The sequence below is a fragment of the Sphaerodactylus townsendi genome, linkage group LG05 (assembly GCF_021028975.2).
Source record: "Sphaerodactylus townsendi isolate TG3544 linkage group LG05, MPM_Stown_v2.3, whole genome shotgun sequence".
NCBI classification, from domain to species: Eukaryota; Metazoa; Chordata; class Lepidosauria; order Squamata; family Sphaerodactylidae; genus Sphaerodactylus; species Sphaerodactylus townsendi.
In genome coordinates, this window is record NC_059429.1 from 32,114,980 (window position 1) to 32,142,674 (window position 27,695).

Here is a 27,695-nt window from a genome sequence, read left to right on the forward strand (position 1 = left end):
ATAAATGCAATCTAGTATCCCCTACCCCCAAGTCCCTGTCACTTTCTAAGTGTCAGATTCATGTTAAGATATGATCCGGACATTTTAGAGATGCTAGCCTCAAAGTGGGACCTAGGGATCCCCCAGAATTACAGCCCCTCTCCAGACTATAGAGATCAGTTTCCCTGGAGAAAATGGATGCTTTGGATGGTGGACTGTATTGCATTGTACCGCACTAAGGTCCCTGTCCTGCCCAGCCCCCCAGCCCCAAATTTCCAGGAGTTTCCCAACCTGGAGCTGGCAACCCTTGGTCATTTCACTGTCTTCAGTTGGGAGGACCATTTTAATTTACAAAGCTTTGATGGGTAAATACTTGTCAGAGCAGTTGACAGAATAGATGATATTTGGAATCAGTCAGCTTCTCCCTTCCCTACAATCTTTTGTGAACACAAAAAAAAACCCTTTTGAAATAAAGGGTGGGTTTGTGCTAACCTCAAAATGTTGTATCGTAGTCCCAAAGTGAAGGGTATTTCTCCCCTCCCTTTCTGAAGAATGAGGATCTTAAAGTGGTACCGTCCTCAGCTGGAGCCTTGCATACCATTCCATTGTGTATTTCTTAGTGCTTTTGATAAGATGTCAAGGGTGACCATAAGGCTTTGATTAGAGAGAAAAATGGAGTGAGTTGTTGATCCTTGGAAGATTCAGGTGCACTGGGTTCCAAACTGGCTGATTCTGATGATCTGTATGTGGAATCGTGTTGAGCGACTCTAGTTTTGTGTTTCTGTTCAGCTTCTCTGCAGTCTGAGCTGCCCAAGGACAGAATTGTCCTGGGACATGATAGAATCTCCTCTTCGGAATCAGTGTACCAGTTATTTGAAGTCAGGGTCATACCTTTGAATGTTTTTCTTTCAAGTTTTGCTGTTGATTAGTACAGCTTCCTTTCCTCTGATTTGTTACTGAACTGGCCACAACATTCTAAACAGTTATTTGAATGTATAATCTCACAACAAATCTTGTGTAAAAATTACAACTCAAACACATTCAGCAATATTCTGGCTTAGTGGTTAGGAGGAAAATGAAACAATGTGCATTCTGTTTATGGGCATGTGTGTTGAATTCACAACAGTATTTCCCCTATTTCAGATAATATATGTATAAAAGGTTATATCTGGAGTTTTGTAATATAATATTGGGGAGCAAAGACAGCTTTGAAAAGATTGTTTCAGGATGCACTTTGGGGGTGCCATCGCTCTTCTTTCTTTGTAATGGCACAATTCTCCATAAAACCAAAGGAAACAAGCAAGACTCCAATCCACTTAACAGAAAAGTCTGCACCAGGTTTGAAAAATTGCCCATTGCTGCCGGAGTAGAATCTTACAAAGCACAAATGCCTTTTGAATCACACTCTGTCAGGTTGCCCTGCATGCTGGCAAGGGGCACAGGCAGAGATGGCATGCCGTAGACCCCATGCCTTGGTTGTTGTCCTGGACTTAGGGCAGGAGTAGGAAGCAATAAAGACCAACCCCAGCCCCCAGGATACCAGGCAACTTTAGAGGAGGATGCCCCATCAGGATGAATATGGCTTTTTCAAGAATTGACTCTCTTCTCATCTTCTACCTCAGTTTCGTGCTACTCATCCATTTAAAAAGTAAGAAAGTCTGTTTTCTTGTTCCTCTTTGTCATTTCATAAGTCCTGTGTCTAGCTGAAAGGATAAACATGCATAGCTCTTAAAAGGATTCATAATATGCTAGAGCTACTAAAACATTTTTTTAAAAATGTCTGAAGGGTTTTGGTCAGAAGAAGTATAAGTTTTAGAAAACTATGGAGCCGATGGCTCTGAGGTCACTGGAGTTTGTATTGCTCTGTGAAGTTGAAAGCATTTGAAAAACATGTTTATTCCAAATATGCTGCTTCTGGTATATATTGGACTTTGTACTTGAAGGTGGATGTGTAGCATTGTAAGCCTCAATATTTAAAATGGTAAAAATAGGCAAATAATATATTTCTGTTTTTGATTGTTTGTTTACTATTGTAACTTAAGGTGCAGCACTATTGTTTAATTTTGTTGTTGTTTCAGTTTTTCTTTTGAATCCTACTTTTGTTTTAATTCTGGCTTAATTTTGTGGTGGCAGACTGACTCTTCTAACTATCTGAAAATATTTGATCACATGTTCCATTAGGTTACTAGTCATTATAAGATTTAATATAAAAAGCGGAAAGCCTCAAGAAATCCTACAATGTACTTACATGTGTTATTTTGTAAATGTTACAATAACCTCCAATTAGGAGAGAATGAATGAGTAAACATTTTTCAACTATCTTCCCATTTAAGGGGAAGTATGGGGGGAAAGCATTCAAAATGGGTTTCTTCTTCCTTCAACAGTTTGTCAGTCTGGTGACAGAATATATAATACACAAAATTTACCGGGGGGGCTCAGCTGGTAAGGTTTATGAAGCGGAGCTATCAAACACATCCTGAGGCAAAGAAAAAAAATGTGTGTGTGTGTGTCATGCACACAGGGGGGCTTTGAGGAGGCTATGTGATTTGTCTAACAAATCTGAATTTTAATCAGACAAGCTTACAACAGCTGCCATTAAACAAAAAGACTTGGCATTACCGTACAATGCCTTGTAATCTGGGTCACCTTCTGTTGCAACATCCCTCAGACTGTTGTCCCTTTGCAGTTTTATAGTCTGGTTGGAAGGAGACACTAAGACCAATAAAACAGTGAAGGCTGATCAATGTGACAAACTTTAGACAAGGGGTAGATTACAGTAACTTTTGAACAGTGACACTAACTGCCAATTGGCCATGGGGCCAATGCATATGTACCATGTGTTTATCTGATCAGCACTTTTTCACATACTCAGGCCTTCAGACAGAATTTTTATGGTAAAGGAGCTTTATAAAGGGAAAGTGGGGACCATCATTGTCAACATTTTCGAATAAACCTAATTACAAGTCCAAAATGCTCAAAGTTTACTTACAGTGGAATCTTAGGCAGTTATACCCTTCTAAGCCATTGAAAAAAGTAGGTTTAGGAAGGTGTAACTCTGATTACTTTAAATTGAATTTTATTTTAACCTTTCTAAGACCATGGACTACAATGGATTTTAAAAGGTGGGACTCCACTTAGAATTGCACTATTAATGCCAGGTCCCTGAGTGCTCAGGTAGGCCCAACATACTACAGTTATTACTGATTGATATTCAATTCATAACAGCCAAGCTGTATCCATCATCCATCCATCATCCATCATCATCTAACTCATTAACCCCCAGTCAACATAAAACTATAATACTGTTCCCACCTACCTTACAAGGTGTCTGTCATGGGGAGAAGATGGGAATAAGCTTGTAAGTCGCTTTGAGACTTCTTACAGTTGAGAAAAGCGGAGTATAAATCCAAACTCCTCATCCTCCTCTATTTTTGTTCCCATTCTTGCCTTTTGTACAGGGTTTGGTTGCACTTCTGAGTTTCTGATTGGTCAAAAAGTTCCATACGAATCCATAGCCTAAGTCTATTAAAATTTTAATAGACCTGACCCTCTTGCTATATTTCTGTCATGGGGCATTCTTAAACATTGCTTCAGAAGAGAATAGAGAAAAAATGCTCTCTACATGTGAGTGTAGGGTATGTGGCTGAAGTTGGGAAAGACAAGAAGACTGATGAAGAAGAAAACCCTGGACTGGTACTGAGTTAATTAATGCTGATACTTCACTTTCACTGTGAAGGAGGCAAGCAGCAAAGCTGGTGGAGCTCTGCTCCTTTTGCCTTGATTAGCCAACTGTCCCTGGTGGCATGAAAGAAGAAACGAAAAAGAGAAAGAAGGAAAAACTGTGGAACAGGATACATGAGATTGGATTTGGTCATTAATGGGCTAACTAGGTGCAGGACATCAGAACTGTCTTGTAGACCACTTGCCCTATTTCTTCTGGCGGCTGTCTTGTGAAAAATTGCATGTGTGTTTTCTGTCTCCATAAGAAAAGGGTTAGAGAACAAATTTGGGGATTTCACAGAGGGGATGGTATACTTTGTTTATTTAGGAACTTTATATGCCATCTCTGTAGCCCTGCTCAAGTTCATTTACCAAAAAAAATGCCATAATTTCATGAAATCATACATTATCTATATTTTGAAAAGTCATTAAAACCAGCCATGAATGTAAAAACCCTTGAGACTTAGAAAAAAATGTTTCTTTCTTTATTTGGCTGAGGAAATTGTTATTGAAAAATATCAAGAAACTTCCCTCATATGTTTACATCTCATTTCATTAAATGTACGGCCAAAATGATGGAAAGGAAGACAAGCCATGTTTGAAGGTAAGGCACTTTGGGTTTTCAGCAGTGACAAATGCTGTGGCAAAAAACACCAAACTGTCCTTGTAAAAGATATCTGGATTGTGGCAATGGTGGTGGTTTAAAGTGCCATCAAGTTACAGCTGACTTGCAAAGATCCCGTAGGGTATTCAAGGCAAAAGACATTCAGAGATGGTTTGACATTGGCTGCCTTTGTGTAACAACTCTGGGCTTTCTTGGTAGTCTCTCATCTAAATACTGACCAGAGTTGACCCTGCTTAGCTTCCAAGATCTGACAAGATCAGGCTAGCCTGGCACCAGTACTACCTAATCCTGCAATAGGTACAACAGCAGTGTTCACCAACTAGCCCCATGCCACTCAGTGCCATGGTACCCCACAAGAAATGTGCTGTAGAAAGGCACACACAGTGCTAAATTGCTTTTAACCCTATTGTTTCCCAGCAAAGAGAACCATGGAATTTTGTCTATCAGCATGTTGCTTGGGAAAAGACTGACCACTGGCTAAATTATTACTTGTTTCAAACACTGCATTGATTCCCACAGAAATGTTTTTGAATTAGACCTAGATCATGCTGTTTGTAGCAAAAAATATCACCTACCTGGGAAGGCCTGAGAGAACTAATGTGTTTATTAGTGTGTGGAGAAGCTGTGTTTGCCTCCCCGGCCTTAGTGCTTATAAAAGCAGCTCTCTGAGGCCAGGGACTGCAGACTCCCCTGCCCTGCCCACCCTGCCCTGCCCCCAACCAGCTGCATTCCCAGCTGGCAGCTGGCAGTCCCTTCTGCCCTCCCCTCCTGGCAAAGGCACAGCTAGGGAAAATGGAGCCTGGTGCAAAATCCCCCCTCATGAACGGCCACTGTGATGCTGGAATCCACCCCCAGACAGCATCACTTTCAATTATGTTTAAACTTCTCCTTTTAAACCCATCTTAAAGAGACAATCTGGGGTCCCCAGTTAAAACAACATTGAAAGTGATGCTGTTTTGGAGTGGATTCTCACCCACCCTGAAACAGCATCACTTCCAATGTTTAAACTGGGAACCTCAGATTCTCCCTTTAAATCCATGCCAAAGGGGGTGGATTTAAAAGGAGAATCTGGGGAAATTTGGGGGGTGCCTGCTGTCAGGGGTCCAATTGTTAAGCTTGCAGCACCAAACTTTCAGGGTATCTTTAGGAGACTCTCCTGATGATACCCCCCAGGTTTGGTGAAGTTTGGTTCAGGGGGTCCAAAGGTATGGACCCTCAAATGTGTAGCCCCCATCTCCTATTCGCTCCCATTGGAAACAATGGGGGATGGGGCACCTCCTTTGGGAGTCCATAACTTTGGACCCCCCAAACCAAACCTCATCATACCTGGGTGGTATAATCAGGAGAGTCTCCCAACAAATTCCTGAAATTTTGGTGCTGCTATCCTAAAAAATGCACCCCCTGCAGGCAAGCACGTAGGTAAGGGGGGGGTTCTCGGGTTTGAACCCCCCAATTCATGTCCGAAGCTCCGCCCACCCGTTTGTGGGTTTTTAAAACATTTTTAGTGTTTTTTGGTTTTTGGCCTGCAGGGGGCGCATTATTTGGGCTAGCAGTACCAAACTTTCAGGGATTGTTTGGTGGACTCTCCTGATGATACTACCCAGGTTTGGTGAGGTTTGGTTCAGGGGGTACAAAGTTATGGACTCCCAAAGGGGGTGCCCCCATCCTCCATTTTTTCCAATGGGAGCTAATAGAAGATGGGGGCTACACCTTTGAGGGTCCATAACTTTGGACACCCTGAACTAAATTTCACCAAACCTGGGAGGTAACATCAGGAGAGTCTCTTACTGATACCACCCAGGTTTTGTGAAGTTTGATCCAGGGGTCCAAAGCTATCCACTTCCAAAAGGGGTGCCCCATCCCCCATTGTTTCCAATGGGAGGTAATAAGAGATGGGGCTACACCTTTGAGGGTCCATAACTTTGGACCCCCTGAACCAAACTTCACCAAAACTGGGTGGTATCATTAGGAGAGTCTCCTAAAAGATACCCTAAAAAAGTTTGGTGCTGGTAGCTTAACAATTGCACCCTGACAGCAGGCACCCCCCCAAATTTCACTTTTAAATCCACCCTCCTTCTGCATGGAGTTTAAAGGAGAATCTGGGAGGTCCTCCTCAGTTTTAGGAAGAAAGAAAGAAGAAGAAAGAATTTGGATTTATATCCTCCCTTTCTCTCCTGTAGGAGACTCAAAGGAGCTTACAATCTCCTTGCCCTTCCCCGCTCACAACAAACACCCTGTGAGGTGGGTGGCGCTGAGAGAGCTCCGAAAAGCTGTGACTAGCTCAAGGTCACCCAATTGGCGTGTGTGGGAGTGTACAGGCTAATTTGAATTCCCCAGATAAGCCTCCACAGCTCAAGCAGCAGAGCAGGGAATCAAACCCGGTTCCTCCAGATTAGAAAGCACCTGTTCTTAACCACTACGGCACATTGAAAGTGATGCTGTTTCACGATGGGGGATGATCCACCACAAAACAGCATCACTTTCAATGTTATTTAACTGGGGACCCCAGATTCTCCCTTTAAGGTGGATTTAAAAGGAGAATTTGGGCTCTCTAGTTTAAACACCATTGAAAGTGATGCTGTTTGGGGGTGGATTCTAGCATCACAGCGGCTGCCTGGGGGGGGGGGGCAAAACTCAGATTTTGCACCAGGCGCCATTTTCCCTCTTTGCCCCTTCCCAGAGGGGAGGGCAGAAGGAACTGCAGCTGCCGGCTGGGAGCCCAGCTGGTGGGGGGCAGGGGAGGGCAGGGCGGGGGAGTCTGCCGTCCCTGGCCTTGGAGAGCTGCTTTTATAACCGCTAGGCTGGGGGCGGGGCTTGGGGAGGCATGGCCATGCCCTAGGGGCAGGTGGGGGTGTGGCCCCACCCCGAACCCCCCCCCCCATAAAAAATCTATACCTACGTCCCTGCCTGCAGGCCAAAAACCAAAAAAACACTTTAAAATACAAAAAACCCACAAACGAGGGGCGGACCTGCAGACATGTAATGAGGGGGTTGAACCCAAGAGACCCCTCCCCCTTACCTATGTTTGTGGTTTCAGGTCAGGAAAATAGCACCAGGAGAGGGTGAAACCCCTCTTCAAACTGCATACTTACATACTCAGAAATGGAGAACACAGTGTGAGAGTCAGTATGGTATAGTGGTTAGAATGTTGGGTTAGGAACTGGGATACCCAGGTTCAAATCCTTACACCCCAATCCAAAGTGCGTGACTGAATCTACTAGTGGACAGCTGCCACAGCTGTTTTCATGTGCCTCCAATGGCATAACAGGGACATTTTGGAGGCATGGCCAGGGGTGGAGCCAACATTAGTCAGCTGTCACCTGGCCTTTGCCTGCCAGAACGCCAGCACCGGGGGCTTGGGTTTACACCACTCTTTTGGGTGGGGCAGGCCCATTGAGTCCAATGGAGGTCTTTTTGCCATAAAGCCCAATGGAGGTCTTTTCCTTTTTCCTTTTTGCCTCCCTGCACTGCCAAGAAGCCCTCTTGGAGGCAGTGCTGCATCCCACCACTAGGGCTATGGATTGGGCTGCCTGTCTGATACAGAAGGACACTGGGTGATCTTAGGTCACCCACGCACTGTCAGGCTAACTCACTTGGCAGGGTTGTTGTAAGGATAAAATGGAGGAGTGATATACACCATTTTGGGTTTCCATTGAGGAGAAAGCTAGGTATAAATGAAGCAAATAAATAACGATATCCTACAACTGATACTTGATAGCTGTAGGATAAATAAATACCCTACAACTGATACCTGACTGTAACAAAGAATTGGCATTAACATTCTTCTTCATGAAGAATCCAATGGAACCCATAACCTTTGCATTCTCTTTATTTTGTACCCAACCCCTTAGAGTCAACCTGTCTTGAAGACCTTTCAATGATATCCCAAATACAATGAAGATCCTGGGAAAAGGAACAAAGAGAAAGAGACACATAAATTTAATTCTGTCATTCACCTCTCCATCCTCACCCAAGGGAGCTCTCTTTCTTAAACATAACCTCCCTTCCTAAAAACAGATTGTCATAAATTCTTAAACTCTTTTTACCAGCCCATCATTCTCCATCTTCACCCAGGGGAACTCTCTTTCTTAAACTTACGCTTCCTTCCTGAGAACAGATTGTTATAAATTCTTACAGACTTCTCTTATCAGTCCATCATTCTGTTGCTTGCCCCTGTGATACTATGCCTGAAGACATTATTCCCCCCATCAGCAACATCCCAGGGTTGCCAGCTCTGGGTTGGGAAATTTCTGCAGATTTGGAGGCATAGCCTGGAGAGGGCAGGATTTGGGGAGGGACCTCTGCAGGTTTTAATGCCGTACAGTCAATGTTTCTTTTAATTTTCCCCCACCGGGTGGCACTTCCTAATCACTGAGTGGACCTTTTGACGGTTTGAGCAAAAATATTTTAAATTCAAAGCTACTGCATGGCATTCAACCTTTCATGCAGCTTATCTAGCACATATTTACAATTTAAAAAGCACTTTTCTATTGAGTGCATGGCATGCCTCCAGACTGGACATATAAATAATTGAGCTTTTAAGGGACATACCTCCATTTGGTAGCGCGGGAGGAAAGTGCCCTCAAGTTGCAGCTGGTTTTTAGGGCAAGAGTTGTTCAGAGATGGTTTGCCATTGCTTGACTCTTCATAGCAACTGGCGTGGGCTAGCCTGAGCATATATAGCAAGGATTGCACTGCAAGTGTCCTCCTTGCCACTGCAAGACTCATCCTTTTCTTTTTTTTGGGGGGGAATGCCCCCCAATTTATATCATATATTAAAGATCAGCATTTTTAAAAGCCTTGTTTTTTTAAAAAGAACTGCTCTAGAATCAAAAACAGACATCATTAATCACTATACCCAGATACCATGTCCATGACCACACTCTTGGGACATGAAAAGGAAAGTAGTAGTAATGGGAGATTTCAAATAACCGGACATGTGTTGTGAGTCAAACTCTCCCATGACAATTAGGTCCAACAAATTTGTCACTTGCCTTGCAGTCAATTTCATGGTCCAGAAGGTGGAAGAAGGGTAGAATCCTTGGGTGGGAATGATCATGTTCTCCTGGAGTTTGTTATACAGTGGAAAGGGGATGCTAAGCATAGTCATACATGCATTCTAGACTTTAAGAAAGCAGATTTCCGTAAGCTTAGGAATCTACTGGGTGTGGTCAAAAATACTAAAAGACAAGGGAGTGCATGATTGCTGGAAGTTTCTTAAAAGTGAGATCTTGATGGCACAATTTCAAACAGTTCCAATGAGGAGGAAAAATGGGAGGTGTCTTTAGGAAACCAGGATGAATGTCTAAAGAACATTCAACTGAGCTAAGATTTAAAAAGGACATGTCCAAGAAATAGAAAAGGGGGGAGATCACCAAAGAGGAATTCAAACAAATAACCAGGATGTGTAGGGAGAAAGTCAAGAAAAGCTAAAGCTCACAATGAGCTGAGGCTTGCAAGAGCAATGAAACAACGAAAGCAATGAAAAAGGCTTTTTTGGTTATGTTTATAGCAAAAGGAAGAAAAAAGATAGGATAGAATCACTGCATGGAGAAGATGGCAAAATGCTAATGGGATGGAGAAAAGGCAGAACTACTCAACATTTTCTTTGCCTCAGACTTTTCCCAAAAAGGAAACAGTGCTCATCCAGGAGAAAATGAAACAGAAGATACAGAAGGAGAAAGTCAGCAGAGAATAAATAAGGAGGTAGTGCAGGAAAATCGGGCTACTTTAAACTAATTCAAATCTTCAGGGCCTGATGAACTACACCCCAGAGTATCAAAATAACTGGCAGAAGTACTCTCAGAACCACTCGTTATAATCTCGGAAAACTCCTGGAGACCAGAAGTCTCAGTGGACTGGAGGAGGACTAATGTTATCCCCATCTTCACAAAGGGGAAAAAGGAGGACCCTAATAATTACCGTTCAGTCAGCCTGACATCAATACCAGGGAAGTTTCTGGAGCAGATCATTAAACAGATGATCTGCCAGCAGTTATTATTTGTTTAATTTAATATACCGCCCTATCCCCGAAGGGCTCAGGGTGGTGAACAACATAAAATATCATACATAAAATCATCACAAAATTAATTAACATAGATACAATTAAAACAACAGTTAATACCTAACACAGAGTCCCACGAAACCCTTGCTTAAACCCTCCCCAATATATATTGGGTCCTGATAGTATAAGAGACCCATATGGGGCAAAAGGAGGGGCAGGGGGCAGTTAGAAGGGAATACTGTAATCACAAAAAGTGAGCATGGGTTTCTGAAAAACAAGTCATACCAGGCTAATCTTATCTCTTTTTTTTTGATAGAGTGACAAGCTTGGTAGACAAAGGGAATGCTGTGGTCATAGCATACCTTGATTTTAGTAAAGCTTTTGACAAACGGTAAAGTTTCCCCTTCAGTCGTGTTCGACCCTGGGGTACCACTGCAAGCAGTGATTTCATAGGCAAGCCATTTTTGTGGGGTAGTTTGCCATTGCTTTCCCTAGCTATTCTTTACCCCATAGCTATGTGCTAGGTACTCATTTACCTACCAAGGAATGGATGGATGGCTGAGTTGACCATGAGCGAGCTGCCAGGATATCTGACCCACAGGGGGCTTGAACTCCTGACCATGTGAGTGGCAGTGCAAGCACTTAACCACTACGCCACGCAGCTTTTGACAAGGTGCCCCATAATATTCTTGCAAGTAAGCTAGTAAAATGTGGACTAGACAATGCTGCTATTAGATGGATTTGTAATTGGTTGATTGGCCAAACTCAAAGAGTGCTCATCAATGGCTCATCTTCATAAGTGACTAGTGGGGTTCTGTCCTGGGCCCAGTGTTAATCAATACTTTTATCAGCGACTTGGATGATGGAATAGAGGGCATGCTAATCAAATTTGCAGGTGACACCAAAATAGGAGGGGTAGCTAATACCTCAAAGGACAGAGTCAGAATTCAAAATGACCTAGACAAATTACAGAGCTGGGCCAAAACAAACAACATGAATTTCAACAGAGATAAATGTAAGATACTACACTTAGGCAGAAAAAATGAAATGCACAGATATAGGATGGGTGACACCTGGCTTGACAACATTACATATGGAAGGGATCTGGGAATCTTTAGTAGACCACAAACTGAACATGAGTCAGCAGTGTGATGCAGCTGCCAAGAAATCCAATGTGATTCTGGGCTGTGCCAATAGGAATATAGTGTCTAGATTGAGGGATGTAATTGTACCTCTCTATTCTGCACTGCTTAGACCTCACCTGGAATATTGTGTACAGTTCTGGGCACCGCAATTCAAGAAGTATATTGATAAGCTGGAATGGGTCCAGAGGAGGGCAACCAAAATGATAGAAGGTCTGGAATCCATGCCGAGGAGAGGAGAGACTTAGAGAGCTGGGTATGTTTAGTTTGTTGAAGAGAAAGTTAAGAGGTGACATGATAGCTATGTTTAGATATTTGAAGGGATGTCATGTTGGTGAGGGAGCAAGCTTGTTTTCTGCTACTCCAGAGACTAGGACCAGGAGTAATGGATTCAAGGTGAAGGAAAAGATTCCACATAAACTTCCTGACAGTAAGGGCTTTTCGACAGTGGAATACACTACCTTGGAGTGTGGTGGAGTCTACTTCTTTGGAGGTTTTCAAAGAGAGACTGGATGGCCATCTGTCAGGAGTGCTTTAATTGTGTGTTCCTGTATGGTAGGGGATTGGACTTGATGGCCTTTGGGGTCTCTTCCAACTCTATGATTCTACACTGCAATGTAGGTCAGTTCTTATGTCTGGGCATAGACATGTCTTACAGTGAAACCCATCTTAAGCCTGGTTTCATCTCTAAGCATTGGATATTTCCCCAACTCATAAATGGAAGTTTCTTTCCCTGAAGGATCATTCCTGTTAGTCTACAACTACCTCATTAAGGACTAATTATTGGGTTAAGATAAAAACTCTGCTTACAAAGGGATTAATGGGGGTGTGGGAAGGATTGGCAGGCTGACGAATGGGTTTTACATATGAGGAAGAGGGAAAGAACCAGCAGCTCCACAACAATGGCAGGGAAGCTGACAACACTGTTTGGCTGGTGATCCCCTGAGAGATCTTGTTCTTCAACTGACCCTCATTATCTAGCTAGAGAATGATGTGCCAGCTAGGACAATAGTCAGTGGATCAGGAGTGCTCCTGTTGGAAAAGTGGCTGGTTTTTTTTAACCTCCATATTAGATGTTATAGGCTGTGTGTCCTTAGATAACTTCTCAAATTCAGAGGCAACCCCCCCCCTTATTTCTTTTCTCTCATTTACCAAACAAAAAAAAGCATAGATAATAAAATACTTAAACAGTTCATTTCCCTTTCCATTAACAGCTTCAGTCTTTGTAACATACAAATAACAATTTATCCTAGTATTTGAGATTGGACTTAGGCCAGGTATAGCGGTTTGGCATTCTGCTAATGCACAAACAAGTTCTCTAGAAATGGAACTAGCCCAAATAAATGGGTACTTTTGTGTAATTAGGCCTAAGGAAGTTGCTCATGGCAATATACCAAATTACGGGCTATAGCACTCATAACTACAATCCCTTTATTTGTTCTTCAAGAATGTCCACAGCCACTGTAGTGCAGTTGTTAGAGTGTTAGACTAGGATCTAGGAAATCTAGGTTTGAATCCTGCCTCTGCCATCTTAGCTGAATGAATGGCCTAGGACTAGTCAGACTTCTCAGGTTAACCTACTTCAAAGGGTTGTTGTAAGAATAAAATGGAAGAGATGAGACTGATGCATGCCTCTTTGATTTCCCAGTTATATTTATGTATTTATTTATTTGATTTCTACCCAGCTCTTTGCCACAGCTGTTTCCTTTGTGTCTGGTCCTTCAAAACTTTGGGCTTTGGTCTCCTATCCACACTGGCTTTTGCTGCTTTTGCTGAAGTTTGGGGGATTTTGTCTGGATTCCTTGCTTTAAATAGTTGGATAAATCCTTTGAAATCACTGATCAGTTTGCCTTTGAGATGTTGGGAGGGCTGCTGACTGTCCTATTTATGATGAAGGTTTATTGCTGTCTGCCCACCTTTCATAAAAACATTTCATGAAGTAATAATCCCCCTCCATTATCACTGTACCCCTATATTGTCCCTTTTTCTTTTTACGAAGAAGAAGAAGAGGAGGAGGAGGAGGAGGAGGAGGAGGAGGAGGAGGAGAGGAGTTTGGATTTATATCCCCCCTTTCTCTCCTGTAGGAGACTCAAAGGGGCTTACAATTTCCTTGCCCTTCCCCGTCACAACAAACACCCTGTGAGGTGGGTGGGGCTGAGAGAGCTCCAAAAAGCTGTGACTAGCCCAAGATCACCCAGCTGGCATGTGTGGGAGTGCACAGGCTAATCTGAAGCCTCCACAAACTCAAGCAGCAGAGCAGGGAATCAAACCCGGTTCCTCTAGATTAGAGTGCACCTGCTCTTAACCAATTCACCACTGCTACTGCACAAAAAATGGGGAAAGATAATGGCACTACATGGGAAATTGCATTATTTGGAAGAGAGGGCAGATGCCATGCAGGGGTGTTCCATCTTTAAAAGGCTGCTATGGGGAACAACAGTGGCCAATTTGGAGCGGTGGCTTCTGATCTTGCCGCAGGGAAAAATAGAAGAAAGCCTCATGTGTGGAAAAGATCTATTTCCCAATCAGGACAGCCTGCAAATGAAGTATAAAGAGAACCTTGTATAGAAAAAAAAGCTATGACATTCAAAATGAAATTTAAAAAACTATTTGAAAATAGACTTGAACAGCAAATGGGATTATATGTTTACAAACACCATCAACGAGCCTTGTCAGCATTTTTACTCATCAGCAAATGCAACAATTCCCAATTACAGTGATTACCAGCATGCAACTTGTTCTACTCATTCACCAAATCCAAACCCTTCCTCACAGCATTCATATGAAATCTCAATATTCCAAATATTCACTCACCTGGATACGATTGCCATACCAAGGTTGGGAAAGTCCTGGATTTTTTTGGGGTGGTGGTGGTGGAACCTAAAGAAGGTAGGATTTTGGGAAGAAAGGAACCCCAGGGGAGTATAATGCCATTGGCCGTTTCCGCACGGCCACGATTGGGGTTGGGTCGGCGTACACAATGCCAACCCAACCCCCCTGAGACCGTTCGCACGAACGGTCCCAGAAACAACCGGGAAGATGGCGCTGCGGAGCACTGTTGCTCAGTCAACCTACCATCGCTGCGGCCATCCAGCACGTCACCGAGGCCTGGGGACACGCCCCCCTGCCCTGCGCGACCGCTCCGGCATTGCAGGGCACGGGGGACGTGTCCCCAGGCCTCGGCGACGCGCTGGATGGCCGCAGCGACGGTAGGTCGACAGTTAAAAGGGGGGAGGGAGGGCGCCTTCAAGGGCGCCTTTGAGCACGGCAGCGGCTCGAAGCCACCGTTTTCCGTAAACCTCGCTCGGGAAGCGAGGTCGGAAAATGGCGGCTTTGCGCCGCTCAGGAGGCACGAGGGCGGCGCGGCTGTGCAGCAGCTGCGCCCCCCGTGCGAACAGCTCCCTAGGGACGGCATTTTTGCCATCCCCAGGGCGCTGTTTCTGGCCCGTGCGTAAAGGGCCATTGAGTCTACCTTTCAAAGCAGCCATTCGCTCCATGGAATCTGATATCTGTGATCTGGAGATCAATTGTAATTCCAGGAAATCTCCAGGCCCCATCTGGAGGCTGGCAACCCTACACCTTGAGCAGTCCAACATATATTGAGCTTTGCTTCCAGCATCACAGGGTAACCTCCTAACAAATGTGTTTAGAAGATCAGGCAGAGAATAAGAGACTTGCTCAAAGACAGCCAATGCACTTAAATCGAGTTTGAACCCACATCTCCACCCTCAATTTTATCCACTGCTGTTTTCACGTTCTCAATTTCCAGCATGGGCATTGCAGATTTTGGCATAAATACTCTTGTATCAAAGTACCATGCTCAATAATGTACAAAATAATGTTTTTTACAAAGTCATTGTGTAAATATGAATGATAATTCTCATATTCATTTGGGAGTATATTCTAATGTGGATTTTTTTTCAACTGCTGCATGTTAACTTACCAAACTAACATCTTTATGTGAAACAAAGTGTCGTCAGTACCCTGAAACAGTATTACACATATAAAGATATATGCAATATCGATATTTTGCTATTTGGGACCCTAGTTCACAGATTGTTCATCCTCTGGCTTTGTTTAAATCTTTGTGTTTCAAGCTATATAAGAACTACATATGTTTTAGATGGAGACTGTTTTGATTTATTCGGGGTGTGGGTAGATTAATAGACATGCAAATTCACCTCTTGAACCTTTAAACAAATTAGAGGTTGGAATGGATTCAGCAATTGTTACACTAGGATAACAGAAGTTCGTCTGTTATTTCCACATAGACACCACCTCCATTATTCTTCTCCCGCACCTCCCCATGGCGAATGGCTTGGCTGGGCTCCTAGAAAAGAGCAGGGACCTTTTTGATTCTATGCAGACATCACTGTTAATGGCCCTGAACATTTTACAGTGTCTTGGGTATGCAAGTGTGCTTGAAATTCTCTGATAGAATAAGGACAGCATGTTTGCTAGCATTTCATATGTCTGTTTGAATTCTGTGGAACATGCAGACATCCCAGAATCTTCAAGGGTAGAGAAACAGCAGGGAGCCCAAATATCCCGTGTTTGAACGTTAAAAGAAATGTTCCCAAATGCATTACTTCATCAATTGGTGGGTGGGGATCGGCTCCTGTTATAATTTCTATTTTGCTCCATTATTTGAACTAGAAGGGAACATCACCACAGTGGCCCATTCCATACAACACAAATAAAATGTCTTGCAGACATTTTAAAAAGAACCATTTGGGTTCTTTTTGTCTGCATAGCATGGGGGGAAAAGTGTTTCAGGGAAAACTGTTCTTTTGTCTGCCTTCCCCCTGCCCTGACTTGCAAATGTTCGGTTTGTGAGCAGTTTGTGCCCACCATTTTCTGCTGCTTCAGGCTTCTTCATGCCACCTGCCATTTACAGAATGTTCCCACAGATGTTTCCTCCACTTGCAGCTCATCCAGCCTCCATTTCAGTGTGTAAAGGACATTGATAAAGTTAGTTTTGATAGTCAGTTCCACTCAAATGTCATTTTTCCTTTTTTGTATGTTTTAATGAGATATCTTTGAAGCTACGAAGACTCAATAGGACAATTACAGCCTCATTATGAGAATTGCAGCCTAGGTGTGATCTCTATGGATTTATAATTTGGTCAACACTGCAGTCAAAACACAAACCAGATAGGGATGTAGGTATAGATTTTTTATGGGGGGGTTCGGGAGTGGGGCCACACCTCCACCCGACCCTGGGACATGGCCATGCCTCCCCTAGCCCTGCTTCCACCCTCAGTGGTTATGAAAGCAGCTCTCCAAGGCTGGGGATGGCAGACTCCCCTGCCTTGCTCCCTGCCCCCCCACCAGCTGGGCTCCCAGCCAGCAGCTGGCAGCCCCTTCTGCCCTCCCCTCTGGGCAGAGGCATAGCTAGAGAAAATGGAGCCCAATGAAAAATCTGAGTTTTGCACACACACACCCATGGGCAGCCACTGTGATGCTGAAATCCACGCCCAAACAGCATCCCTTTCAATGGTGTTTAAACTTGAGAGCCCAAATTCTCCTTTTAAATCACCTTAAGGGGAGAATCTGGGGTCTCCAGTTAAAACAACATTGAAAGGGATGTTGTTTTGGGGTGGATTCTCCCCCACCCTGAATCACTTTCAATGTTTAAACTGGGGACCTCAGATTTTCCCTTTAAATCCATGCTGAAGGGGGTGGATTTAAAAGGGGAATCTGGGGAAATTTGGGGGGGGGGGAGTGCCTGCTAGCAGCACCAGTCAGTCAGTTCAGTCAGTCAGTTTTATTACGGCCATTAGGCCAGCAAAAAAGAATAGAGAAGAACAAGAAAAAGGAAGAACAATAGACAAAAGAAAAATCGAATTTGTACAGAAATCCACGATACAGGATCCACACAAAGAATATCATCAGCTTGTAGCATTACCACAGTCACCCTCATGTGGTCCGGCTCTTGGTCCCAACATGACTCTTCTCTTACTATATGCCAGCATACAGCATACAAAAGTGGTAGCATACAAAATTTAGCTACTTGCTGAGATATAAGAGAAACTCGGTCTTCCAGCAAAATTCTCACAAGAACTAAATCAGAATTAACTCTAGTTAAATTTCTGTACTGGATAAACAATGGATGAATTAAAGCCTCCCTTTCCCCTTTATGGAGTTCACAATGCAATAAAATATGTAATACAGAGTCCACTTCCCCTGAGTTGCAAACCCTAACCCTAGCAGCACCAAATTTTCAGGGTATCTTTAGGAGACTCTACTGATGATACCACCCAGGTTTGGTGAAGTTTGGTTCAGGGGGTCCAAAGTTATGGATCCTCAAAAGTGAAGCCCCCATCTCTCATTAGCTCCCTTTGGAAACAATGTGGGATGGGGCACCCCCTTTGGGAGTCCATAACCTTGGACCCCTGGACAAAACTTCACCAAACCTGGGTGGTATCAGTAAGAGACTCTCCTGATGATACTACCCAGGTTTGGTGAATTTTAGTTCAGGGGATCCAAAGTTATGGACCCTCAAAGATGTAGCCCCCATCTTCTATTAGCTCCCATTGGAAACAATGGGGAATGGGGCACCTCCTTTGGGAGTCCATAACTTTGGACCCCCTGAAGCAAACCTCACCAAACCTGGGTAGTGTTGTCAGGAGAGTCTCCCAAAAAAATCTCTGAAATTTTGGTGCTGCTAGTCTTAAAATTGCGCCTCCTACAAACCAAAAACCAGAAAACACTAAAAAAACAAAAAAAAACACAAACGGGACAGGGAGCTTCATACATGTAATGTGCGGGTTTGAACCCAAGAACCCCCCTTACCTACATCCTTGAGACCAGGTCAGCCATGTACTCCTGTTCTGTCTACATGCTGTGTGTACTCCTTCAAATTACTGGTTCATTTTTTCATGACCGCAGAGCTGTATGCTTAATACTACTCCAAAAGAAAAAGCCAGTATTCTGCTGCAAGGTCATCTACATATCTTAAATGAATTCTGAAATCATTATTGAGGATGAACATACAAAAAAAAATTGCATGTTTTTGCAAAAATGTGATTTTTAGGATTATGGGGTAGGGCCATGATTCTTGGAAAGATACACATATGAAGTTGCCTTTTACCAAATGACCTAAATGTCAACACAGCACAGTATTGTCTGCTGTTAGTGTCAGTTCAGAGTTTCAGACGGAGTGGGGTCTTTTCAATATCTGTTACCCGGAAACCTTAAAGTTGAGGTATTGGAGATGCTACCCATAAATTTCTTCTTTTACATATTTTACTTTCTTTGCTTTATTGCTATAGTAATCTCAAATGTTATGCCTTTAGGACAGAGTCCTTTTGTTTCGCATAATCGGTAAAATGCCAAAAATATGAGAAGCAGGCATAATAATTATATTTCCAAAAATACAAGACTTGCAGTACAATCCTAAGCAGAATTTCGTGTGTGTGTTGTCCCACTGACCTTAGTGGCAAACTGGCAAACTGTTCTGAGAAATTCAGTGTTAAACTTCTTCTTTAGTACAAGCAGACAAAACTTAATCATTTGCAGTTTGGTGCTTTTATCAGGACACAAGATTCTCAGAAAGCGGGATGCTTTAGCTTCTTGCCTTCATTAACAGACTGTGTCTCGAACACACATCCATACGTACAGAAGAGCACATGCTGCTGCCACGGCCTCCGAGTTTCCTCTTCCAGTTGTGGTAAGGAGAAGAGCCTATGGTGGAGATTTTAGCTCCCCCACCCCCACCCCACCTACACACATCAGCTGGGGTCCAGCCTTCTCTGAAGCAGCAGTACCACTAGGATTTACTAGGGCCAAGGAAGGAAATCCAGTCTCCTTCCAGGCTTTCCTTTCTCTGCTACAACATCTGGTACCCCCAGAAGCTGGGCAGATCCCAGGGAGAGCAGAACTGAGCTGTCAAACCTGCAGTAGGAGTGATCACTTGCCTCTTGGGTCCAGACCTATCTAAAGGCACCTAGTAGGCTGGCATCAAGTTACCCCTCCCCAGGAACAAAAAGGCTTACAGTTTGAGTTTAGCAAGACCAGACAGCAACTTCATCCTGTTTCTCCAACAAGCAGCAGACCTACTGTTCAAAGTACTGCTCTCCATTCTCATGATAAGTCCCTGCCTGAGTCTTAGCAAGACTATTCTTGTTAAGATTGAGGACCAGATGTACCACGATAAAGTATGGATCTGGAATTGCCTCCTAGAGCATTTGTATGATCACTCCTTCATCCCTTCTTTCCAATTCCCTCTCGAAGCCCACCTTTTCCATAGATACTTCAGTGCACATCCTTCCTAATCACAACTAAGCCTAAGCACTTGTAGTGAGAATGAGCATATATTCATACCCTGTTTATCCCCATTTCTTTTTGTTGTTTCCCTTAAGTAAGTTTTTGAATTGTAATCACATCAAGACAGATACCCGATTTCTAGTACTCTGTAAAGTGCCATGATGTAAAGTGAATATTAACAGTTTTTGTAGACAGGAAGTTCAGATTAAAAACTGCCCTATGAGTCAGCTATGTTTTATAACTATTTTGGAGAATTGTGAATAATATTTTTAGAGTGTTGTGTGGTTTCCGGGCTGTATGGCCATGTTCAAGTAGCATTTTCTCCTGACATTTCACCTGCATCTGTGGCTGGCATCTTCAGAGGATCTGGTGGTAGTAAAGCAAGTGGAATATATATACCTGTGGAATATCCAGGGTGGGAGAAAGAACAATTTGCCTGTTAACAGGTGTAAAGGGTGCAATTAGCAGGCTTGATTTGCAGGTGCTGGGTGGGATCTACATTTAGCATGTGAGTAACCATGAAGATAGCATAATCAATTAGTGAGGACATCTGCATTGTAGTAGCCTGGTCTTTTGATCCCTTTGATTGCTTACTGCCTAGAGACATCCTTTGTCGGGTGGTGTTCACTAGCCCTTTGATTGCTTACTGCCTGGAGACATTCTTTGTTTGGTTGGTGTTCATTAGTCACTGTCTTGATTTTAGTGTTTTTCAATAGTGGTAGCCAAATTTTGTTCATTTTCATTGTTTCTTCCTTTCTGTTGAAATGTCCATATGCTTGTGGATTTCAATGGCTTCTCTGTGTAGTCTGACATAGTGGTTGTCAAAGTGGTCCAGAATTTCTGTGTTTTCAAATAATATTCTGTGCCCAGCTTGGTTTATCATTTGTTCTGCTATTGCTGAATTTTCCGGCTGAATTAGTCTGCAGTGCCTTTCATGTTCTTTGATTTACACCTGGGCGCTGCATTTGGTGGTCCCTATATAGACTTGTCCACAGCTGCATGGTACTGAAAAAACTATCATAACTAACTTTTTAATAAAATGGTCCCCACTGTTGAACTATATGAAAGACAAGAAATTTTTTGACAAATGGTTGTATTGTAAATTTTGAGGGAATATGTATATATATTCACTAGTTGAAAAGTATAATAAGTAAAAAAAGAGAAACTAAGAAATATATAGATTAGACACTGGGATATAGATGATAGAATCATAAATCTCTAAATTGAAAGTCAGTTGGAAGGGGAAAAACTAATTTAATTTAATGTTATATGTTAGACTTCATTATGACCTTGGAGACTGAATTGGTGTTTAATATAATGAATTTTTGTTTTTTTCTTGCGAAATATGTAATAATGATAATATATTTTTAAAAAATCAATAAACTAAAAAAAACCTATCATATTGTCAAAAGGAATATGGTGGAGCAAGTAAAACTTATTTAATCATCCAACTGTATATATGTAATCAGCCCTAAATGTATATATGTAAGTAGCCAATTTTCTACCACCCCTTCATGTGTGTTCTGCTACACATGTGGGAATTCCCTGCCACCAACACTCTACCCATTGGCTGCCTTCTTCTAACAAGCTCTCAGGACTCAGACAAGGCTGGATCAAGTCCTCAACATTTATTTATGTATTATATAACATGGTATGGTATGGTATTTTTAATTTATATACTGTCCTCCCCCAAAAGGCTTAGGGTGGTGAACAACAGGATAATAACAATATCAGCAATCAAAACATAATACTACAAACATCAAAAACATAATATCAATAAAGAAGGATCAGGTGTGTATAATATGTTCTGGATAAAGCTTAGCTGTCATGAATTGCTGTGGGCCTACAAGCCACACTACGTAACTGTTCCTTGCAGCAGATACTTTGCCATTATGTTATTCACTTGTTTCTTTCAACAAATAGGTGTACAAGACTCTGTTGAGTTTAGACATCCAAGAGGCTGATTTGCCTTCTGCGTCTGCAGCCTTGGACATCTTTTCTTTGATAGTGATATTGAATTAGCTTGCAGTGAAAAATGTTATTCTGTGTCTTCACGGGTGACTGCTTTCTTTCCACAATCTACCATTTGCAATTGTATTTTTCGAGGTTACTGCAGGCATAACATTATGCACTTACAATAGGTTTGGGCTTTTGGAAAATAAACCTTGACACATGTACAGACACAAAATCATTTGAGGACAGGAGAACTGACATAAAACAGGCAATAGGAAAATAATGTATTTCTTTTTGGTCAAAACAAACCCATTACTATGACAGTGGTATATAGCTTGAATTCCAGGCTGTTTATCAGAAGCGCTTCTTTTCCTGTTCAATTACTTTCAAAATATAGACGTAAAATATTTGGTTCAGTTCAGTTCATTTGACCAGTTAATGTATCTAAGAATGAGTACACAAAAGTAATTAGGTTAAAGGAAACTTATACTGAGCAAGAACCACTGGTCCATCTGGTTGAATAAATCTCCAAGGTCCTAGTCTAGGGTAATTGTAATCCTTGTCTTTTCTGAAAAGGATTTAATCTTGAGCCTTGTGCATACAAAGTACTGAATAGTACATTTAGTGAAGCCAAAACTAATTGAAAGGGGGTATGAGAATTTGCAGCCAGATGTGCAGATACTACCCCGATGAATAAAACACAGGACACGCTCTGGATTGAAATGGGCCACAGCCCTTTTTATTGAATGCCGAATACATTAAGGCCAATGCTCAGAGCCATAGGGTTACCAACTTCTAAGTGACACCTAGAAATCTCCCTGCTTCACATATACACTGATGGGATCTGTGCTGGCAGTGACAGACCAAGGAAGGGATATTGGGGTGATAGTGCATACCTTGATGAAAATATCAACCCAATGTGCTGCTGCTGTAAAAAAGGCAAATTCCACACTGGTCATAATGAGCCAAGGAATAGAGAATAAAACTGCTGTTATCATACTGCCTTTATTCAAATCTACAGTGAGACTATGTGTGGAATATTGTGCACAGTTCTGGTCGCCACATCTAAAAAGGGTATTACAGAGCTTGAGGAGATGCAGAAAAGAGCAATAAAAAAGATCAGGGTGTACAGCAACTGCCCAATGAGGAGTGGTCCCTCCCCTAACCTTCCCTTCCCCAGTCTTCACCTCCAGATTATCTCAGTGTTTTCCAGCCAAGAGATGGGAACCTATACCTCAGGTTTACTCGGAAAAAGGCAGAAGCAAAGTATCATGCTGGGCATTCAGACCGTCCTAGACATCTTCACTTGAAAAGATCTCATACAGAATAAGGTTTATGACAGCGACCATGAAAAGGACCTCTGCTACATTTGGTCAATGGAAGAATTCAAGAAGGGCCTGAGTGGGTCCAGCATACCTAGTTATTTTAAAGGATAGATCCAACCTAATTTATCATCATCTGGGGTCTCATTTAACCTTTTATATAAGTGAACAGAAATCAATGCACAAAAATTCAGATTAAATTTAACTTTGTTTCAATTTATTATTATTATTATTATTATTATTATTATTATTATTATTATTATTATTATTATTATTACACAAAATACACGGCAGCCAGGTATCACTGTCGGTGTTGGTCTACGTCACCATTGAGCCCCAGCCAGGGGCCAAGGATGTTGTGACGTATCAGCGAAGGATTTTTGCGGAGCCCAGCAGCACGGCTTTTTGAAGTTGACAGATATTAATTTTGTCAATGTTAATTTGTTTCAAGTGCTGCCCCAGGTCTTTTGGGACAGCACCCAGCACGCCAATGACCACTGGCACCACTGCTGCTGGTTTGTGCCAAAGACGCTGGATCTCGATCTTTAGATCCAGGTATTTCATCTTTTTCATGTTGTTTTTTTCGCTGACCCTACTGTCATTGCATCGCTGATATCAACAGGATCCACTCCTTTTCTGGTTCGACGATGACAGTGTTGGGTGTGTTGTGCTGCAGGACTTTGTTTATATACGAAAGTCCCCCAGTATCTTGGCTTGCTGATTTTTGAGGACTTTTTCAGTTTGATGTTACCACCAGTTGTGAGAGGTGGGCAAGTCATAATTTTTGCAAATGTTCCAGTGGACCATTTTGGCCACACTGTTGTGGCGGAGTTTGTAGTCAGTCTGCGCAATCTTTTTGCAGCAGCTGAGTATATGGTCCACAGTTTCATCTGCTTCCTGGCAGAGTCTGCATTTGGGATCAGTTGAAGATGATGATGATGATGATGATGATGATGATGATGATGATGATGATGATGATGATGATGATGATGATGATGGTGATGATGATTATTTCTTATCTCTTTCCTCTCCCTTGTCTGGCCTGAATGAACCTATGGTTTATGGAAATGTACTGTTAAGCCAATAAAGGTTGTTGATGTTGAATTTTGTTTTAATAAAAAATAAAGCGCATATATATGCTCACCATTAAATATACTGCAGAGTGATTTGATTTGCAGATATTTCTAACTTTTTTATTTGGTGGAATATTCTTCTAAACTAGATTATGGTAGATAGTAGTGGTTAGTAGTGGATGGTAGTAGTATAATCTGTGGGGTTTCCTTCTTCCTAAGTTTAGAATTCCACTTCTGGAGAAGATACTACTGAACTAGCTGGATCAGTGGTCTGTTGTGGTATAAGACAGCTATTTATGTGCAAGTGAGGGCCAAACTAGACATGATATTTGTGATGTGTTCTCCATGGCAGCCGCATAACAACTTTCAATTTTTGCAGAGATTACCTGTAAGCATGCTGTGGAAATGTGATGAGTGGGTGGGGCTCCTGTCCCATGCCATGTTTCTGACCCAAAATGGGTCCTGGGCCCCCATGGATTATCACAGTACTTCACTGGGGAGATCTCCATGGATATTGACAGCTGGGACATGGCTGTCAGTCCTCATGGAGGACATGTGACAAATGTCACATCTAGTTTAACCCATATATATATAACTGTTAACTGACATAACATTTGGGCAGTCCAGACCAGACCACCCGGCAGCCAGGGATGGTGTGGTCCTGTGCCACTGTGCTGCTCCCAAAGAGCTTTCAGGTGGTGTGGGAAGCAGAAAACAGAGAGAAGAATCCCCATGGTCTGCTGAAAACCACCAGTAAGGGGAAATGGACTTTTGCCATACTTGAGTGTGGTGTAAGTCTACAGCTGATAAGGGGCGTTCCCAAGCCAAAAGCTCAGTGGAAGCTAACTAAAGTTGGCTCCATCCCCAATGACACCCCTAGCCTGTCCCCAGTTGCACAGCCAATCCTCAGTGACGCTGTTGCAGTTCTGAGGGAGGTAGCCTGTTCCAGGTTGGGCATGGCAGAGCTGTGTGGAGCACTCCTGCTGTCCTGTTTGCCCTCCCTGCCAGCCTAGGTGTCACGCCAGTGAGTGGGCAAATATGTCAGTGCGGCCAGCGCTCCTTCCAGATCTTGCCCCCCCCCCCCCCCCCGCCCCACCAGATTGGGCTGTTAAGTCACTGATTTTATAGAAAGAAGCAAAAACTTTTTTGCACTTTCTCAGTAGTTTCCCAAATATCAAGGTCAGTGATCAGTCCTTCCACACTCCACTCCTACCTCATTCCAGCTATTACACGCTTCATTTATATTAATCTTTTCTAATTAACTCTACTTCTAAGGTGAATTCTAAGTGGTGAAAACTTCCCCTCCTCCACTCTAACAGTGAGGAGGTTTGGCTCAACATGCTCAAGGCTTGGATTGCCATTCTGTCTTGCAAAACTCATTTTTCACCCAGTGCTCCTAGTGATGAATTTTATTTCCAGTTGCCTGGCTGGGCTTTCAAATGACATTTCACTAATCACACTTAATTAAAACAGGGAGAAGCAGCAAGAAAGTGAAGCTGAGCCACTTTGAAAGCTCTGTTCACCTTCCTTGCTTTTCTTTGTACCATAGTACTGAACTGAGTGCTGCTTTGTACAGACAGAAAAAAGCTGCCCAGAAGAGAAGATCTTAATGAGGGCTAAAAAAAGCAATTTGTTGAAATCAGCTACTGAATTTCAACATGTTTTTGGTGACAAAATCTTTTTAAAATATATTTTTGACAAAATATATTTTGTGACAAAATATATTGGTGACAAAATATTACAAAAATCATATTTTAACTACACTAAAAATAACGAAAAATAGAAAAAAATAAGAGAGAAAATATTCAAAAGATCTGATACAGCAGAGAACAAATACCTTATTCATTGACTTCCTTCTCTTCTCTCAGATGGGAAAGTCTAAATTTGATAAATAGACCTATGGTTGTTACACTTTACATTAATGACTGTTAATTCAAATCTTTTCATACTTTAGCTTCTTTCAATTTGTCTAATTCAACTACACGTCAAATTTTCTCAATCCATTCTTCCACAGAAGGTATTATTTTTGTGTTCCAGTTCTTTGCCAGTACAATCCTAGCTGTTGTAACCAAGTAAAGAAGCAAAACATTATTACATTTTGCTTTTTTTTCTTACATAATGCCTAACAAATATGCCTCAGATGTCATTACAAATCTGATTGACAATTTTTAAAAATTATTTCATTATTACATTTCCAGTACCTTCGTACTTTCTTATATTGCTACCACAGATGAAAAAAGTACCTTGCTTAATTCTACATTTCCAGCATTTTGGAGAATAGTTCTTAAATTTCTTAGATAGTGCTGCAGACGCTAAATAAGATCTAGATAGGAAATATTTTATTAATTCTTTTCATAGTTTATTCAATTCCTCTAACTTGATGGTTCTTCCAATATTCTGGGCCCATTTAACCATAACTTATTCTACCACTTCTTTAGTTTTCAACTATAGCAATTGCTTATATATTTTCCCTATTCACTTATAGGGTTTCATCAAAGACTGTTTTATCTTGTCCAAAACCACATTTCTTATAGTCTATTTGAAAGCATTCTGTTAATTGAAGATATGTAAACCAGTGGTACTCTTTTCCTTGAATTGTAATTTGATTTCTGGGTTTCAATCTTTGCCTTTTCTTTCTATAATATCTCCGTATCTTTGCCAGTTTCCTCCTTCAATATCTTGCTTTATTTGTTGTGTTTCCATTCTCAATGACCACATCGGTGTACTGGTATGGAATCGTTAAACTTTATCCAGACTCTAATAAGATTCTTCTAATATAATTGTTCCTAAAATTTGTGAAACTTCTATTTTCTTCAAGCCAAAGATAACCATGCCATCCTTTAGCAGTATTATGGCCTTCTATTTTTAACCATTTCTCCCTTCTTAGCATTATCCATTCTTTTAGCCAAACAATAGCACAATGCCTCGAAGTACATTTGGAAGTCTGAAACTGCCAGTCCTCCTCTCTCTTTGGCATCTATCAGTGATAAATTTATTACAGGTTTTCTGCATTCCAAATAAACTTCACAAAGTCCTTTCTCCATTGTTGAAAAGATTTTTCTGAGAGAATTATGGGAATATTCTGAAATGTTATTGCTATTCTTCCCATTAGGAGACTGCATTTTTTCCATCTTTCCATCTCTTGTTAATTTCTCTTTGTGTCTTTTCATAATTATTTTCAAAAAATGTATTGTTACTCTTTTCTATTATAATTCGTAAATATTTTATTTAAAAATATTTTAGCTAAACTGAAATTTGATTTTTGTTGCATTTCTAAATCTTCACTTTTAGTTAGATTTTTAGGTATTATTTTTGTTTTTTGTTTATCAATTTTTAATCCAGTTAGATTTCCGAAACTGTTTACTATTTCTATTAGCAAACTGATCTTTTCTAAGAAATAACCAGTTCATCTAGAAATAACCCCAGGTCATCTGCATAAGATTTTAATTTACATTTTTCTCCTATTACCTTTATTCCCTCTATTTGGTTATTATTCCTTATACTTCCATTTAGTACTTCCAAAATGGTTATAAATAGCAGAGGGGATAATGGGCATCCTTGTCTGGTCCCTTTTTGTATCTTAAATGGTTCATTAGATTTCCATTGATT

The 27,695-nt window shown here is 41.8% G+C and overlaps 1 protein-coding gene across 4 annotated transcripts in view; it reads left to right on the forward strand.

Annotated features, from left to right (window-relative positions):
• Positions 1–1,397: 1,397 nt before the first annotated feature.
• The window catches only part of CRB1 (crumbs cell polarity complex component 1), a 160,214-nt gene continuing 133,916 nt past the window's right edge, over positions 1,398–27,695 (forward strand). For all 4 annotated transcript variants that reach the window (XR_007244568.1, XM_048497121.1, XM_048497122.1 and 1 more), the window contains exon 1: positions 1,398–1,627. Coding sequence is in view for 3 of the 4 variants with exons in the window: in XM_048497121.1 (XP_048353078.1) it covers positions 1,552–1,627 (76 nt within the window). In the remaining variant the exon portion in view is untranslated. The remainder of the gene's footprint in view (positions 1,628–27,695) is intronic.